General features: G+C 37.4%; 1 protein-coding gene across 5 annotated transcripts in view; it reads right to left on the bottom strand.

The window, feature by feature from the left end:
- Positions 1–18,066, bottom strand: part of LRP6 (LDL receptor related protein 6) — a 178,427-nt gene that overhangs the window by 139,570 nt on the left and 20,791 nt on the right. For 3 of the 5 annotated variants that reach the window (XM_069541178.1, XM_069541177.1, XM_060024305.2), the window contains one exon: positions 16,831–17,224. The exons of the other annotated variants lie outside the window; for them this stretch is intronic. In XM_069541178.1, coding sequence (XP_069397279.1) covers positions 16,831–17,224 — 394 coding nt within the window. The remainder of the gene's footprint in view (positions 1–16,830; positions 17,225–18,066) is intronic. 5 annotated transcript variants of the gene reach the window in all.

Below are 18,066 nucleotides of genomic sequence, written 5' to 3' on the forward strand. Positions count from 1 at the left end.
AGGGGATGAAAAAAACAGACACATTTGTGAAGCTCCCAGCCCAGGAACTAGAAGACTCACTAAAAGACTGAGACCTACTCATAGAACTACAGAACATATCCCCTCTTCCAGCACATTACTAAAGGCCTATTTACTGCAGTCCCTTTTGCCCACTACATAATGTTCAGCTTTCAACAAAAAAATTACTAAAGGAAAAAAAGTTAGGCTTTTACTAACAAGGCTTACTAAAAGGAAAAAAAGGAAAAAAAGTTTGAAGATACAGAGCAAGCATCAGAACCAGACTCAGATATGGCCAGAATGTTGGAATTATGAGATCAGGAACTTAAAACAACCATGATTAATATGCTAAGGACTCAAATGGAAAAAACAGGCAACATGCAAGAATACACGGATAATATAACCAGAAAGATTCTAAGAAAGAAACAAAAAGAAGTGCTGGAAATCAAAAACACTATAACAGAAATGAATGCCTTTAATGGACTCATTAGGAGACTGGACACAGCTGAGGAAAGAATCTCTGCATTTATAAAATGTCCACAGAAATTTCCAAACTAAACAGCAAAGAGAAAAAAGATTGGGGGGGGGAAGAGCACAATATCAAAGAACTGTGGGACAACTACAAAAGGTATATCATATGCATCATGGGAATCCCAGAAGGCAAAGAAAAAGAGAAAGAACTATTTGAAGCATATTCTAATCTGAAGAATATTCTAATAACTTAGAATTTTCCCAAATTAGTTTCAGATACCAAACCACAAATCTAAGCAGCTCAGAGAACAGCAAGCAGGAAAGGTGAAATACTTAAAAGAGTTGAAAGGGAAAAACCTGCCAATCTAGAATTCTGTAACCTGCAAAATTATCCTTCAAAAGTGAAGGGGAAATAAAGACTTTCTCAGAAAAACAAAAATTGAGGGGATTTATTGCCTATAGACCTGCTCTGCAAGAAACGAAGTTTTTCAGAGAGAAGGAAAATGATACGGGTAAGAAACTCAGATCTACATTTAAAAAAAAAAAAAAGTATTAGAGAAGGAATGAACAAATGTCAAACAAAAAACTTTTCTCTTTTTCTTATTCTTTTTTAAAATTTTATTTATTTTTGGCTGCGCTGGGTCTTCATTGCTGCGTGCCGGCTTTCTCTAGCTGTGGTGAGCAGGGGCTACTCTTCGTTGCACTGCGGGGCTTCTCACTGCAGTGGCTTCTCTTGTTGAGGAGCACGGGCTCTAGGGCACGCAGGCTTCAGCAGTTGTGGCACATGGGCTCCCCAAAGGCAGCTAAATTACATGCCCAAAGGAAGGAATAAGAAAGAGAGACTGAAAGAGATTACAGTAAATGTTATTCCTAAAATGTCTCCAGTCAATGCAATGACCGTTCAGCAGAATGAGGCTCCCTGCTTGGGTCTTCTCCACAACGGTCACACTATAGTCTTTCCTATGTTTCAGGCTCAGAACCTGCTTTATGAGACTTTGTCCTTTTCTAGAGAGTGCGGAAAAAAATGGCAATGGGCCCTAGAGAGCCAGGAGAGAAGCATTCATAGCACTCGGGGATGAAGCACTGAAGCTGATTCAAACGGAACGGAAGCTACTGAACCCCGCTCAGGACCCTTGTACAGATATGTGTGTGATGTTGGACAACTATGGCAGCTGATCTCATCACTGGGAATTCCACTTCTGCAAACCCAAAATCATCATTCAACATGAGGGGAGGAGAAAAACCATGGAGAGAGGAGAAAAAGAACATCCACTGGTATTTGTCCTCCAAAATCAAAGTATCCTCCATATCCAAAGTAGATACAGAGGATTTACTCTGTATTTTGAGTTTGATTACGTAAGAGCTTTATTTGGGTCAGGTGAGGGGACAAAGTTGAATTACAACATTTTAACACTGTCAAATGAATATCAATTCACATCCCTTAGTAAAAGTGCAGTGCAAGACAAGACTAGCATGCTCTGCCCTCATATGTAATCCAGACATGGCACAAATACACAATATCTCTATAAATACAAGAGACTCTACTACTCTAGGTACTGGAAGAAAGTTAAGGTTCAGTCTATGCATCAGAAAGAGAAAAATTCTAAGTTTACAAAAGAGATTTTAAAATTCCCAGTTAACTTTTTTAACTTTATAATTTTTCCCATTAATCTATTATAGTACATAATTTAAAGCAAAACTGAATCCTTTAGAAGTTTGTCATTTTTCAAGATGATTCTATGACTTCAAAACTTCCAGAAACTTTACACAGCTGGGGAAGAGCTGCCAACAAGAAGCATCATGGGGCAATGAATGTCAATAAGTCATCAAGAGTTATATCTGCATTGGGGAGGTGAGGGAAGGTCATTTCCAGCCCTAAAATATATAGCATACATACAGACTCTGGCTCTCACTGTTAAGTTGCATAAGAGAATATGAAAAAATCAGGATGATATGGTAAAGGGCACCTGCTAAAAGCCTGAATGACAAACTAAGGTGTTATATTTAACAAACAACAATATTTAAGGGCTACTCCTTTTAAGACAGTTACTCCTTAAAGGGGCGGGGGGATAGGCACCAGCCAATAAGAGAAAGATGTAAACATTTTATTTAAAGATCAACTAGTAGGATGGAGAACATCAAGACTACCAACAGAATAGAGACTTCAGAATGCAGAGAAAAAAGAGGAAAAAAAAATTCTCCAGATTATCTGCTAGGATATCACATAAACATTTTCTATTATTAAAATGAAGAAAAGAGTATTTGACACTGAGGCCTGAAAACCTCCCCCCCTTAACCCAGCTGCCTAAAAATTAAGACTATGAGGTGAACTCCTTGACTACATCATTTTATTCTGGACTCTTTCCAAAAATAAAAAATAACTGGGGTACACATATTAAGGCGTCAGTTTGGTTTGGCTTGGTTGTTTTGTTTTTGTTTGGGCAGTTAACCTAGCTTAGTAACCTATGGTTACCTAAAAGCACTTAACAATAAAGTTGCTAAATTCAACTAGTTGTGTAATATATTCTACAAACACTTTTTATCAGCATATTTAAAAGCCAAAAAGATACCTAAAGTATCCTTTAGGAAATGCAAGAGTGTTTGATAAATACCTCCTATGGCTTCTCAAAAGCCAAGTTACAGGCTCACATAAGAGAAATCTCTCTTCAGCAACAATTATTGCTAACTCTCCAATTATGTAGTCTGTTTGGCCTCTAATTTATTTCGGCTCTGGGTTCTATCTGGGCTTTGAATTAAGAGAATATAAACATATCTACTTGATACTGAAGAATTAAATACATGTGGTTACAGCTCCGCTTTGCCAGAGTGTGCACATCTGCTATTCATCAAAAATTATGAAAACCATTGCCAGGCTGCTATATGCTGTTCACTAGTTTCCACACAAATGTAATTTTATTGCTGTATCTGGCATGATATCCATTTGCAACGCTTTCTGGAAAATAATTTTTAAATGGAGTAAAGGGTAGAAGATAGGCTTCATTTTAATTAGGAAGTAATTAAAGTAAGCAAAGAAAACAGTGAGTTTTCAAGACATCAAAATTTCTTATGCCAATAAAGTAAAAATATCTCAACTGTCAATCAGACTAGATATCAGCCATTTTACACAAATTTATTACAATCCCAAGCATATAATTTCTATGATTAGGTAAGGAAAAAATAATATATTTTCCAAAATATTTACAGACTCCTAATCTAGTATGTATACTTAATTTGAATCCAGCTTCCCCTAACAAAAATACTCAGAAATGGTCAGTTTCAATAAAGTTAAACAAAAGGGATACATTTTCACCCTTTACAAGATGTATTACATTCAAAGGTGACTAATTAAGACAACATTTAGAATTGAGTCATAAATCTAACTGAACCAGATCTATACCAGGTCATAAACCACTTCATGATCCTTGAAGTTATTTATATAATCCTACCTGTAATTAAAAGAAGTCATTAGTACACATATTAGTAAGTATGAATAATGCCCAACTATCATGCACATATATCCACAATAAGAAAAGGTAATATTTAAAAACATAAAAGTTAGAATTTCTATTTCTGGTAATTTGATAATAGCATAACCAGAAAACCCTCCTGTTACAAAACACCTAGAACACCTAGAACCACTGGTAAGTCTTTTTACTTGATTTATACATTGCTATGGTCCTCAAAATTCCTGTACTGAAATCCTCAAAAATGATAGTATTAGAATGTGAGGCCTCTGGGAGGTGCTTAGGCATAAGGGCAGAGCTGTCATGAATGGAATTAGTGCCTTATACAAGAGGCTCCAGAAAGACCCCTAGGCCCTTCCACCACATAAGGACACAGAAAGAAGGTGCATGAACCAGGAAGAGGGCCCCCACCAGAAGTGGACCAAGCTGGTGCCTTGATCTTGGACCTCCCAGCCTCCGGAACTGTACACCAGGGGTCCCCAACCCCTGGGCCACAGACCACTACCGGTCCACAGCCTTTTAGGAACCCGGCCACACAGCAGGAGGCGAGCGGCGGGGGAGTGAGCGAAGCTGCATCTGCTGCTCCCCATCACCCGCATTACCGCCTGAGCCATCCCCTCACCCCCCGTGGAAAAACTGTCTTCCAAGAAACCGGTCCCTGGTGCCAAAAAGGTTGGGGACCGCTGCTGACAAGCAATAAAATTTCTATCATTATAAACTACTCAGTCTGTGGCGTATTGTAATAGCAGCCCAAACAGACTGATACACATATATACACAAAATAAAAATACATAAACACTCCTTTAAATGTACAACTAAGGTATGAAAGTAGGGGAAATCTCTTAGAGAGCCAAAAATTAATAGGGAAATAAAAAGCAGCACACGCTTGATGCTACAGCCACCCTGCAGGTTATTCTCGTCTCAGAAACTGAGGAACTTCTATTTCAGTGGCAAAGCAGGGAAAAAGACAAGGCCCTGACACACAAGAAGCACTGGGTTAGAAGATTTTTGCACAAAGCACAGACCCTTGGGGAACAAGGAAGTAAAAAAATCTGCCATTGGTAGAAGGAGGCAAAGAAATTTTCTGTCTTGGCCTAGGCTCTGAAAATGTGGGAAAAATCACCGAAGACTTTGTAATCACAAGATGCCCTCACATAGGTTTAGAGTTTGAATTTATTCTATCTACGTTGTACAGGAACTCCAAATTCCAAAAATTAAATAGAAAAAATGTTCTCTGCTTGAACACGGTGATAACATAGGTATATACACATGTCAAAACTGCACTGAAAATCTGTTCATTTTAGTACATGTAAGCTATACTTCAGTTTAAAAATAAAGCAGTCCCTGGAAACACCTCTAGGGTGCTTGGCAAAAACAAACCTCTCTGGAGTAATACACGCGCCCCCCGCTGCTCCGCCAAGAAGCCGCTCAGAATTCTCACAGACAACCCCTATGAAGATCAGCTCACAATTCAGAACTCTAAAACACCTAAGGAAACGGTTCACCTTAAGAATCAGCAAATATAGCAAAGAACAGAAGTGGATTTCTAAGAACTTCAGACAAGTGAACAATATGATAGACATTTATAAGTAATTTAATGATTAAAACACATAAAAAATAAACTAAAATACATGGGACAAGACATCATAAAACAGTAACAGACATCCCTAACACAACAATACAAGAACTGATACTCAGTGGATGTTAAAACAATCAACAGATGAGGAACTGGATATTGGCATGGTACAAAAGGATCATCTCACAGATTGCATGAAGGATATAAGAGGAAAAGCTCAATATTATAATACGAATATTAACTTTCATCATCTGATTCTACTGAATATTAGCATCACTATAAGTAGGACAAAACATTTCTGATGTGATGAATACAAAGTACTCAATACTACCCATGAAGCATTTATGCCAAAACACTGAATTCGTTGCAAACAAAGCCTCCTATCATAAATTTTAATTTTACAAGAAATGTAAAGGAGGGCTTTCCTGGTGGCGCAGTGCTTAAGATTCTGCCTACCAACACAGGGGACACGGGTTCAAGCCCTGGTCCGGGAAGATTCCACATGCCGTGGAGCAACTAAGCCCGTGCGCCACAACTACTGAGCCTGCGCTCTAGAGCCCGTGAGCCACAACTACTGAGCCCGCACACCTAGAGCCCATGCTCCGCAACATGAGAAGCCACTGCAATGAGAAGCCCGTGCACCGCAACGAAAAGTAGCCCCTGCTCGCCACAACTAGAGAAAGCCCACGCACAGCAACAAAGACCCAACTCAGACAAAAATAAACAGATAGATAGATAGACAGAAAGAAATGTAAAGGAATAAAAATAAGTCAAACATCCAAATAACTCTTAAAAAACCCAAAATCTATGGGCTTCCCTGGTGGCACAGTAGTTGAGAGTCTGCCTGCCGATGCAGGGGACGCGGGTTCGTGCCCCAGTCCAGAAGGATCCCACGTGCCGCGGAGCGGCCGGGCCCGTGAGCCATGGCCACTGGGCCTGCGCATCCAGAGCCTGTGCTCCACAACGGGAGAGGCCGCGACAGTGAGAGGCCTGCGTACCGCAAAAAAACCAAACCAAAACAAAACAAAATCTGGAACATTCTACAAGACGACTGTAGAATCATTTCAATAAGTCAAGAGACTGAGAGGAATAAAAAGATGGGGGGGACTGTTCTAGAGAAACTTAAAGAGACATAATCAAATACAACTTATGAACCTTGTTTTAAATCCTAATTCAAACTATAAAACAGCATTTCTGAGGCTATGAAAGATATCAGAATATGGAATAAGTAAACTATAATATTAAAGACTTGTGCATTTGGGGTGTGTGGAAGACAATGGTACTGCGGTTATGGAGAAAAATGTCTATTTTTCAGAGATGCAACATAAAGTGAGATGTCACTGTGTGATTTGCTTTAGAACACCTCAGCTAACAAAACAGCCTAAATTTCTGAACACAGGAGAGTAGCTGAATAAGCTATGCTGTATTTGCACAATGGAATACTAGGCAGTATCAAAAAAAAAGAATGAGGAAGAGCTCTATGAAATGATACGAAGTGACATTCAGGATATACTATTAAGTTAAAAAAGAAAGTGCAAAAAAAGTCTTTAGTATTTCTTTAATGTAAGAACAAAAGGGAATATAATAATAAAATTTATATGTATCAGCTCATTTGCGCAAAAAAGAATTCCAAGAAGATAAAACCAGAAATAAATGATAATAAGATATCCTAGAGGACAAATGGGAACAAGTTGGAAAGAAAGTGAAAATGGGACCATGGTAGAAGGACAGGGAGGACGGACACTACTCTGAGTAAAGCTTTTCGTGTTATTTCTAACTCTTAGAAACATGGTAATTATTTCACATAACCCCAAAATAAATTGATAATTAAAATCAACCAGGATATTGGCGGGGGGGATTCAAAGTGGAACACAAACAGTAATAAATATATTACAAATGCCACACTGCATTGGGTGGGAAAGAAAAGAAAGTACCTAAATAAATTTGGAAAACAGTATTTTGACTCTACTGACAGTATTTTCATAGTAGTGTATTCTAGATAATAAATTTGTTTCTCACAAGAGTAGAGGTTAGCAATTCTGAAATTCTTGTATACTAGGATTGAGCAAATAAGAAAATACATTGTGGATAATGAGAACCAGGTTTCTCACTATCAAAGACTGGAAAAATAACCTACCAAACAAATGGTGTGGGGGAAGAAGACTATAACACAATTCTGTAAGCAGTGGATTGGAATTGGAGCTATCAACACGAACCCTTTTTTTAAATATATAGATACAGATAGAAACACACAGAACTAGGTGTATGTATATACATACATGTATTTCTTAACTCTGTCCACTGAGAGGACTTAAAAGCAATGAAAATCCAGTATGAACACACCGAGCTTCCAGATCGTAATTTCTCAGTACCATTTTCCAATCAAAGGAGAACAGAGCCCCTTGGAGAAACGGTTGATTCTAAGGGTGAAGCAGAAGGACAAGTTGAATCTGGAACATCTTGTGCTATGCAGATAGTAAAAAAAAAAAAAAAGGGTTTAAAAAATAATGAGGGCCTGTCAAAAGGACACAGGAGCAAACTTGAAGGAACGCCCAATGGCAAAACCTGGGACAACCCTAAGCAAGAAATAAATGACACTAATGGATTATAACCTATAGAATAAATAAATGCCCAAGTCCATACTAGTATAAATAATTGGATAAATGAATAAATAGTAAAGACAGGAAAGCTCTTCCTTAAGATGGAATTCTAACTGAGAATGCATGTAACAGGAACAATGGGACTAGAAATATCACCATTTGGCAAACACCACAGTAATAATTGTTGCAGGCAAAAACCATCAAAAAATGCTGAAAAGTACGATAAACAGGATAACTGCAGAGCTTCAAATATTTATTACAAGGGGGGAGAAGTAAATACAAAAAAATAAATAAATAAATAAACCTAACAGACAACACCATAAGCAAGTGATCAAATGTTACATCGCCAGTATCTACATCATGCATCTGCTGATATGAAGCCCAGAGAAGAGCACAACACGACCTCTGCCATGCCAAAAATGTATAACCAATCACAAGAAAACATCAAACAAATCCTAAATGAGGGACATTCTACAAAATGGCCAGTAATCTTCAAAATGTCACGGTTACAAAGACAAAGACTGGTTAAATGTCCAGATTAGAAAAGGCTAAGGAAATAACAACTAAATGCGACATGGGATCCTAGTCCACAAAAAGGATTCTAGGGGGAAAACTGGAGAAATTCAAATATGGTCTACAGTACTGTATCAACATTAATTTCCTGATCTAAGGTATAACTATTCTATGATTACATAAAATATAATATTAGGGGAAGCTAGGTAAAGGTTATACAAGAACTATACACTATTTTTGTAACTTTTTTATAAGTCTAATATTACTGATAACACTATTTTCTCTACTTTCATGTAGGCTGACATTTTCTCATAATAAGTCTTTTAAATGAGGGGCACAAAGAACTTCTAGAAAAGCAAAATACAACTGCTGATATTAAAAAATCAACTGACTCAAACTGTAAAATTAGGCACAGCTGAAGAAAGAATTAATTATCTGGAAGGCATGTACAAAAACTAACCAGAAAGTGGCCTCAAGAGATAGACAGAAGATATGAAAGCAAGATTAAGAGGCAAGGAGCAGAAAATTACATGGTCCACATACATCAAACAGGAGATCCAGAGGCAACTAAAGAGAATGAAGGGTAAGTAAGAAAATAATGGATAATAATTTTCTAGAATAAATAATAATGATTACATTCTAGAAACAAGAGTTCTAAGCAGGATAAATAAAAACATAGCCACATCTAGACACAAAGTGAACAAAGCTGCAAAATATCAAAAATTAAGGGATGGGGCTTCCTTGGTGGCACAGTGGTTAAGAATCCGCCTGCCAATGCAGGGGACGGACACAGGTTTGAGACCTGGTCCGGGAAGATCCCACATGCCGCAGAGCAACTAAGCCCGTGCACCACAACTACTGAGCTTGCACTCTAGAGCCCGTGAGCCACAACTACTGAGCGCGCATGCTACAGCTACTGAAGCCTGTGCGCCTAGAGCCTGTGCTCTGCAACAAGGGAAGTCACCGCAATGAGAAGCCCGCGCACCACAACAAAGAGTAGCCCCCACTCGCCGCAACTAGAGAAAGCCCACGCACAGCAAGGAAGACCCAATGCAGCCAAACATAAAATAAATAAAAAATTAATTAATTAATTTTTTAAAAATTGGGCTTTCCTGGTGGTGCAGTGGTTGGGAATCCGCCTGCCAGTGCAGGGGACATGGGTTCGGGCCCTGGTCCGGGAGGATCCCGCATGCCGCGGAGCGGCTGGGCCCATGCGCCACGATTGCTGGGCCTGCACTCTAGAGCCCGTGAGCCACGAGTGCTGAGGCCCGCCCGCCTGGAGTCCGTGCTCCCCAACAGGAGGAGCCACCGCAATGAGCCCGCTCACCTCAATGAAAGAAGGCCCACGTGTAGCAGCGAAGACCCAAACGCAGCCAAAAATAAATTAATTAAAAAAAAAAAATTAAGAGATGTTTAGGGACTCCCCTGGTGGTCCAGCGGTAAAGAATCCACCTTCCAATAAAGGGGACATGGGTTCGATTCCTGGTCAGGGAACTAATATCCCACATGCTGCGGGGCAACTAAGCCTGTGCGCCACAACTACACAGCCCACACGCCCTGGAGCCCACGTGCCACAACTTGAGAGAGAAAACCCACACGCCACAACTAGAGAGGAGCCTGGGCGCCGCAACTAGAAAGAAGTCCAAGCAGACTGTGCGCCATAACGAAAAGGATCCGGCTTGCCTCAACAAAGATCCCATGCGCCACAGCTAAGACCCGACACAGCCAAAAAAAATAAATAAATAAGGCAAATAAATATAATATTTTTTTAATTAAGGGATGTTTAAGGGCTGCTTTTAAGCAACCAGAAAAAAAATAATAAATTACTTGCCAAGCAGCAATTATTAGAAACAGCAGACTTCTCACAGCAACAATTAAAGTCATAATACCCTCGAAGTACTGAGTGCAAGTAACTATCACAAAGAATTCTATATCAAATAATTATCATTCCAAGAATGAGGACAAAATAAATACATTTTCGACAAAGATCAAGAGTTTACCATCAACAGACCTCTGCTGAAAGGAATATTAAAGAACATACTGCAAGCAGAAGGAAGCTGAACACAAATGGATTAAGTGGGATGCAAAAAAATATAGTAAAATAAGAAATTAGTACAGTGAGTAAATCTAAAAACAGAGAATTTATAAAAATCCTCCTTTAAATAAAGCTACCATGTTGCATTTTTAAAGTAATTAAATGTGCAAAAAAACATGGCTTCAGCAAGATACCTTTCGTGATGAAAAAAGCACTGAACGTGGAACTGGAAAATCTCAAACAAGAATCTGACTTTCTCTTATTGTAGCCAAAGGCCTAAGTTTCTTCAGCCAAAAAGTGAAGGCATTTAGCTAGAAGTTCCTTAAAATTCCCTACCAGTCCCAGGATTTAATGGGCAGGAAACAGGCTTCCCTAATTGACCAGGACACTTTTAAAAATGTAAGTTACTGAGAGTTCAGAGAAAGATATTTCATACTCAGAACCAGTGCTTCAGGATATGGAGCTTCATGGATAACTGGCTATCTGCTTCTGTGCAAAAACTATGGAAATGGATATGATCTTAGGAAAAGAATATAGAAAATGATGCATTTTAAGCTTAAAGAGTTAATAAAGAAAGGAAAAGGGTGGTCCAAGTGGTAGGAAAACCAACAGTATAAAAATGAGGAAGCCTTAAGAGAAAATTTCTAAAAGGAATATGGTATCAATATCAAATGCTGCAAAAAAATAAAATACTCAAGACAATCATTTTATTCCTACTTCACAAATTAGCTATCACAGACTCCTCCTTCCAAAATCTTAAAGGTTCAATGACAGAAATACCAGGAGCAATCAAACTAATTTGCTATAATTTCTAAAGAGCCAATCATACTGGAATACAGCAAGGGTATGTAAGATCTCCAAAATGCAGAGAACTCAGTTAAAGGTATCCTATTCTTTACTCACATAAAATTTCATTGTTCTCCTTGTTAAGGATAAATTAAAAGGTCAATGCTGCAAGCAAGGATAGCTTTTAGCAAAGAAAGCTATTAAGAGACTGGGCTAGGTCATACTGCAAATACTCCCTTTCAACATTCCTGCAATAAAAGTGGGCCTTGGAGATACAGAACATAAAAATATCAGACCACATAATCAAAACTCAATTTGAGATGTGATGTATATCACTAGATATAAAGAATTAAAAATTGGATGAGGGTTAAGATGTTTGTAAGAGGAAAGACCAACACTAACATTTAAGAATACATATAAATATACACACATTTATTTATTCTTTTTTTTAATTGTTGAATTTTATTTTTTTATTTTTATTTTATCTTATTGGTCATCAGTTTTATACACATCAGTGTATACATGTCAATCCCAATCACCCAATTCATCACATTTATTTATTCTTAAAAAAAAAAAAAGTTTTCATTTCCAAGGGCCTTGATTCCTATCCCAGAGGCTAGTAAAGCTAAACCTATTAACCAGATTTCCTGGATTAGTGGCTTTTCTTACACACTCTCTCACTTTTTAGGTAATCTCAAAAACACCTATCTCCAAACATATCTGAATACATATAGTCTGCCTAAAAGTAATGGGCCACATTTTCCATTCTTCACACAAAAAGAATCCTTCAACATTTTCAAATATTTTTCAGTTTACATCAAGTGGAACTAGAAAAGAGGTTTAAACTAGAGGTGAAACAACCCTAAAAAAGTGTGATGACATATGCAATAAGGGCAGTAGAAACAAAATTTTAAGAAGAATCTGTTCGGCAGAAACACAATTCTAAGTGTAACATACCTAAATTAGACTTGAATATGTAATTGTAAAATACGATTTTTAAAATTAGAGTACTTTCTTAGGGCTTCCCTGGTGGCACAGTGGTTCAGAATCTGCCTGCCAATGCAGGGGACACAGGTTTGAACCCTGGTCTGGGAAGGTCCCACATGCCACGGAGCAACTAAGCCACTGCGCCACAACTACTGAGTCTGCGTGCCACAACTACTGAAGCCCGCGCGCCTAGAGCCCGTGCTCCGCAACAAGAAAAGCCACCGCAATGAGAAGGCTGCGCACCAGAGCGAAGAGTAGTCCCCACTCGCCGCAACTAGAAGAAAGCCTGCGCACAGCAACACAGCCAAAAATAAAAATAAATTAAAAATTAGAGTACTTTCTTTAAATGTCTGACTTTTAAAACTTAAATAATGTCAAAATTGAAAGGAACTCATCATTCTACAGATGAGGAAATTGAGGTCCAAGAAAATGAAGTAACTTGCTTGGTAAATAACAGAGCAAGATGTGACATGAAACATGCTCCAGTGAGTGTATTTTTATAAAATATGATCTTGAAAACTTCAAATGAAAAGACTAAAAATCTTAATTATGTTTTAAGTTAACAACTGCAATCAAAGCCATAGTGATTTAGAATTCACAGGACCATACTAAAATTTACATTTGCTTAGAAAACAAATGTCCCTAACAAGGATAATTAATAGAATTATAAAAGAAAATATAAAGTCCAGCCACTCAAAAATATTTACTGAATACTTACTATGTGGCAGGAACTATTTTAGTCACCTGGGATATACCAGTATATTAAATACTTTTAAACATACTCAAGTCATGACACTTATACGTACATAACTGATAAGGAAATTATAAATCATTCTTTTTCCACTGAACTAGTTCGGCAAGCATTTTTAAAGCAGAACTTTTAGTGTTGTTAATATTATTCTTAACAATGATAAAAATGTACTTTTTAAAATACGTATCACTCAAAGCTATTCAGTATGAATTCACTTCAGACTGAATCACTAAAATTTAACTTTTTAAAATATCCAAAATGATGTGGAATAGGAACAGATCCTTAACAACCAAAAAACCCTTAGAACTGCTTTATTTGTACCTGAAACAGCAGGTCCTCAGCATCACTAAGATTAGTACAGTCACTGTGGATCAGATTAAGGAGCTCCCCCATTAGGAGCAGCCACATAGGAACCACCTCTCACTATAAAGGAAGGATACTATTTTCTATAACTATGGTTGTTCATTTCTGGAACAATTTCCATACACATGTTTTCCTGCTCCTTATTCAGAATTCTACACTGCCAGTCACTCAAGAGAAAAAAAATCTCAGACTAACAGAGGCCAAATTTAGGGAGGGAAATAAAAATCTTCCTTCAGTCTAGGCTAAATGGACTGACTGCACAAAGAACTCCATACATCCAAAAGCACACAGATTTCTGCACCAGTTCCCAGGGTTCAAACAATACCAGTCATTCAATAGCTTTCCTTTTACATAAGCTGCTGTGAGAGAGCTCAGTCAGCTCTTCTGAACCTCATAACCCAGGATCCCGGAACTCTGATAAAGCCACCTTTTTCCTCAGCTCTGTTTTCATGTACTTTCTCTGGAAAGCAAACTTCATTTTTCCCCTAAAAAATAAATCTGAAAATCATCTCTTCTGTTTGATAAGTGATATACTCAATCCAAAATTACTACTCCATTAAAACTAAAAGCATTAACATAAAACCTAAGGTCAATACCGAAAAACTGTTTGATAAAATATATTTTTAAATGCATGAGTTTAAAATATAATTTTAAATACGCTTCATCATGCTAATTACCAAATGATGCCATTTGTCTGCATTCTGTTTGCTTCCAGTTGCACAATTTAAAAATTAGCCATCTGCCACAAAATAACTTTCAAAAAAGTAAAAGAAATTTTAAAAGAACTGTTAAAGGGGGGGAAAGTGAATTTACACACACAAACACACTCAACACTAACTACAGACATCAAAAATAATAGAAGACATTTCTTTGAGTGTTTGACCACACCCCCATTTAGGCCTCAGGAAAAATATACATATTCTTCACTGAACATCCCTTAGAAGCTTAAATAACAGTACTTTCTACCTTCAAAGCACATTATTATTGATTCTTCCAGTATCCTTTACCAGCTGAGTCTTTGGCAAATTCAAACTTTAAATATTAGTAAATATTCAAGCCACGGAAACGCTAATGTAAATACTTCTTAATCACATGGCAAACTTACTTCCTAAGACACTTATCAGACCTGCCACCCAGAAGTAAAACTCAGTTTTAGGGGACAAAATGAGAATGATTCATTTACTTATTAAATTATCAGCTCCTGAATAGTCAATAGTTGCCTATAAATTCATCTCCCTTGACTATGTACAATCACGTAATCATTATCCCTTATAGAAATAAGATGCTACTCCAGAATTGTGATAATCTAGCTATTTTATCCACCCATCCTCCTTAAGAGTTCTGTGGCCCTTGTAATTCCTTTAACACTCTTTCCCTCTCCACATACATACTACATAACGCAAATAAACATGCTTTGAAAAAGGAAAAGTTCTCGCTCCTAAGTTTTCTCTCCTTAAATAAAATAGTAAATCCTTAAAGATATTCCCCCTCTCCCCCAGAACACAAAAAGCAGAGCTCTGAACATACTAACCATTTAACAGATATCTGGGGAAATTTCCATCATCACCCTTAGAGTTATAAGATTGAATCTGTCAAAAATGGAAAAAAAAAAAAAAGAACTTTTCATCAACGCATTACTCCCTAATAACCACTGAAAGCACCAAAACCCTGTGTGTTCTGTGAAGCAGTAACCTCAGAAACATTTCAACACTCCCTGAGACTTAACGAACTTGGCTGGCAAAACAGATTCCATTTCTCAAAAATACCTTGCAAGTTCTCAAGAAGCAAATTCTTCAATCAATACAGTTTACCGCACATTCAACATCTGTGACCTCCTTGGGACACACAAACCTTTTTCCTACCACTAGAGTCAGTACAATATTTTCTGATGCTCTATTAAAAGACCATCTGACTTTAGCAGATACCTCTTAATGCCCCTCTAAAAAGACATTTTTTACATATTATATAAAGTATACATAATATGTGTTTTCTAGAACCTCTCACCCTAAAATTTCACTCACCATTGCCCATGTTATCTTTTATAGTCAGAAAAGGCTTTTCATTTTCCTATAACATTGTATCTTCTTTAACTTTTGTCACCAAAAAGGGTCTGATATCAAGAGAAAGGAGCATATATAAACCTTTCATTTTTCCCATATTTTAATTTATTACATAATATTAATCCACTGCCTTCTATAAATGAGTTTTAAAGCATTCCAATATACTTGAAAGTCAAAGAAAATGAAGTACTAAAAGAGTTATTCACAGGTTATTTATCTTTAGATTTTAAACAATTATTAGTAACTCATTTCAGGTTCATGTTTAGTTATCTATACCTAGCCATGACAGACTCTGGCATGACACTGTATTCAACAGATAAATAGCAAGGAATTGTATATGGCAGGACTGAAACACAGTAACAGAGAAGCACCTGAGGATACAGTTCACATTTTATAGTAAGATCTGCCCATAGCTTTAAGTTTCTCTTCTATTAGAAAATAAACTTGTGCACTTCCCTGGTGGTCCAGTGGTTAAGACTCCGCGCTTGCACTGCAGGGGGCGCGGGTTTGATCCCTGGTTGGGGAAGTTCCACATGCCGCACCCGGTACAGCCAAAAAAAAAAAAAAGTAATAGGATACCATGGTATCCCTATACATTGTGTTGCCCAAATTAGAGACAGCTTTCTGAAAAATCAGTGGTTCTGTAGAGAATATCTGCACTAAATATATATATATAATAAAAACACAAATATTTAGGAAGAAAATAAACTCTTATGGCAAATACATGTCTAGCTAACTAAAAGTGAGTTATTTAATAACCTAATTTTTATTTTTCATTCAACACTGACATATTAAAAAAATCAGTTTAACATAAAAAACACTAGGCATTACCAAACAATTGTGTATATAATAAAAGGTACAAGACTCAGAAGATTTTTTATATAATCTTGAGCTATCAAATACTACTCATTTATCATTCCTTCTTCTCCGCCTTCTGATTATCCTCCCATAATTATAAAAAATAAATGCAGAAGAAAAACCAAGAACTATAAACATGGCTATCCCATAAGTGATACTAGAAACGCAAAACTATTTACAGACACACCTTACTTTCAGAACATGACCTAACTTCCCACATTCAAATCTACTTGACAAAGAAGCCCAAAGAATCTAAAACTGGGGTCTGATGTTTCTTTTCTCTTGGAGGTAAGGGGTGTCTATGCTAATGGAGAGAAAACAGCCAGGAGAAGGAGATACAATAACCTTTGTACATGATGCAAAACTTACCCACTTGAAGGATCTAAGGCAATAGCTCTAGGTTGATCCAACTCTTGCCAAAATAAAACTTTTCGTAAAGATCCATCTAAATTAGAAACTTCAATACGATTAGTTTCAGAATCTGTCCAGTACAATTTTTCTCCAAGCCAATCACATGCCAGCCCATCAGGGGACAATAATCCAGAAACAACAACATTCTGTACACTCTCAGTTTTGTTGAACTCTGTTCGTTTAATGGCTTCTTCGCTGACATCACTCCAGTATATCAAGCCATGACCAAACACAAAGTCCACCGCAGCTGCATCCTCCAAGCCTCCAACTACAATCGTAGCATTCTCTTTGCCATTTGCAGCATCAACCAATCGCAAGTCCCGTCTGTTTGCATAAAGCAACAAAGGGGCCGCTAGAACAAAAAAAGAAAAATATGTAAGTCAAAACAAAGGAAATGTCTTGGTTCCTATAAATTGAGTTTCAAATCAGTGTTAGTGAGCAAATACTATCAAAAATAAAGAGTAAATCAATGTATAGAAAACTGGCAAAATCTTTTCACAAAGCATTATTTTTGCACCATTTTAAATACAAAAGAGTTGCAAGAGGGGAAATTAATTGTACCAGGACAGTCTTTTCTTGTTAAAATATCTGTCAGATAAAATTTTTAAAAGCCTGGTCATTCCAAGAACTGGCAAGGATATGGAGCCAGTGGACCACTCATACTCTCCTGGGGGCCTGTGAAATGGTGCAGCATCTTTGGAAAGCAGTTTGGCAGTTTCTTAAAAGACTAGATATTTACTTCAGAGAAATAAAAGTATATGTCAATACAAAGACCTGTGCACGATGCTCACAGCAGCTTTTTTGTAATAACCCAAACTGGAACCAACCCAAATGTCATCAACAGACTAATGGATGAACAAACAGTGATATATCCATACAATAAAAAGTAATGGGGACCAAGACTGAACCAGGAAGAAATAGAAAACATGAACAGACCAACACACGTAATGAAATTGAAACTGTGATTAAAAATCTTCCAACAAACAAAGGTCCAGGACCAGATGGTTTCACAGGTGAATTCTATCAAACATTTAGAGAAGAGCTAACACCCATCCTTCTCAAACTCTTCCAAAAAACTGCAGAGAAAGGAACACTCCCGAACTCATTCTATGAGGCCACCATCACCCTGATACCAAAACCAGACAAAGATACTACAAAAAAAGAAAATTACAGACCAATATCACTGATGAATAT

Source organism: Delphinus delphis, chromosome 11 (assembly GCF_949987515.2).
Source record: "Delphinus delphis chromosome 11, mDelDel1.2, whole genome shotgun sequence".
In the NCBI taxonomy this organism is placed as follows: domain Eukaryota; kingdom Metazoa; phylum Chordata; class Mammalia; order Artiodactyla; family Delphinidae; genus Delphinus; species Delphinus delphis.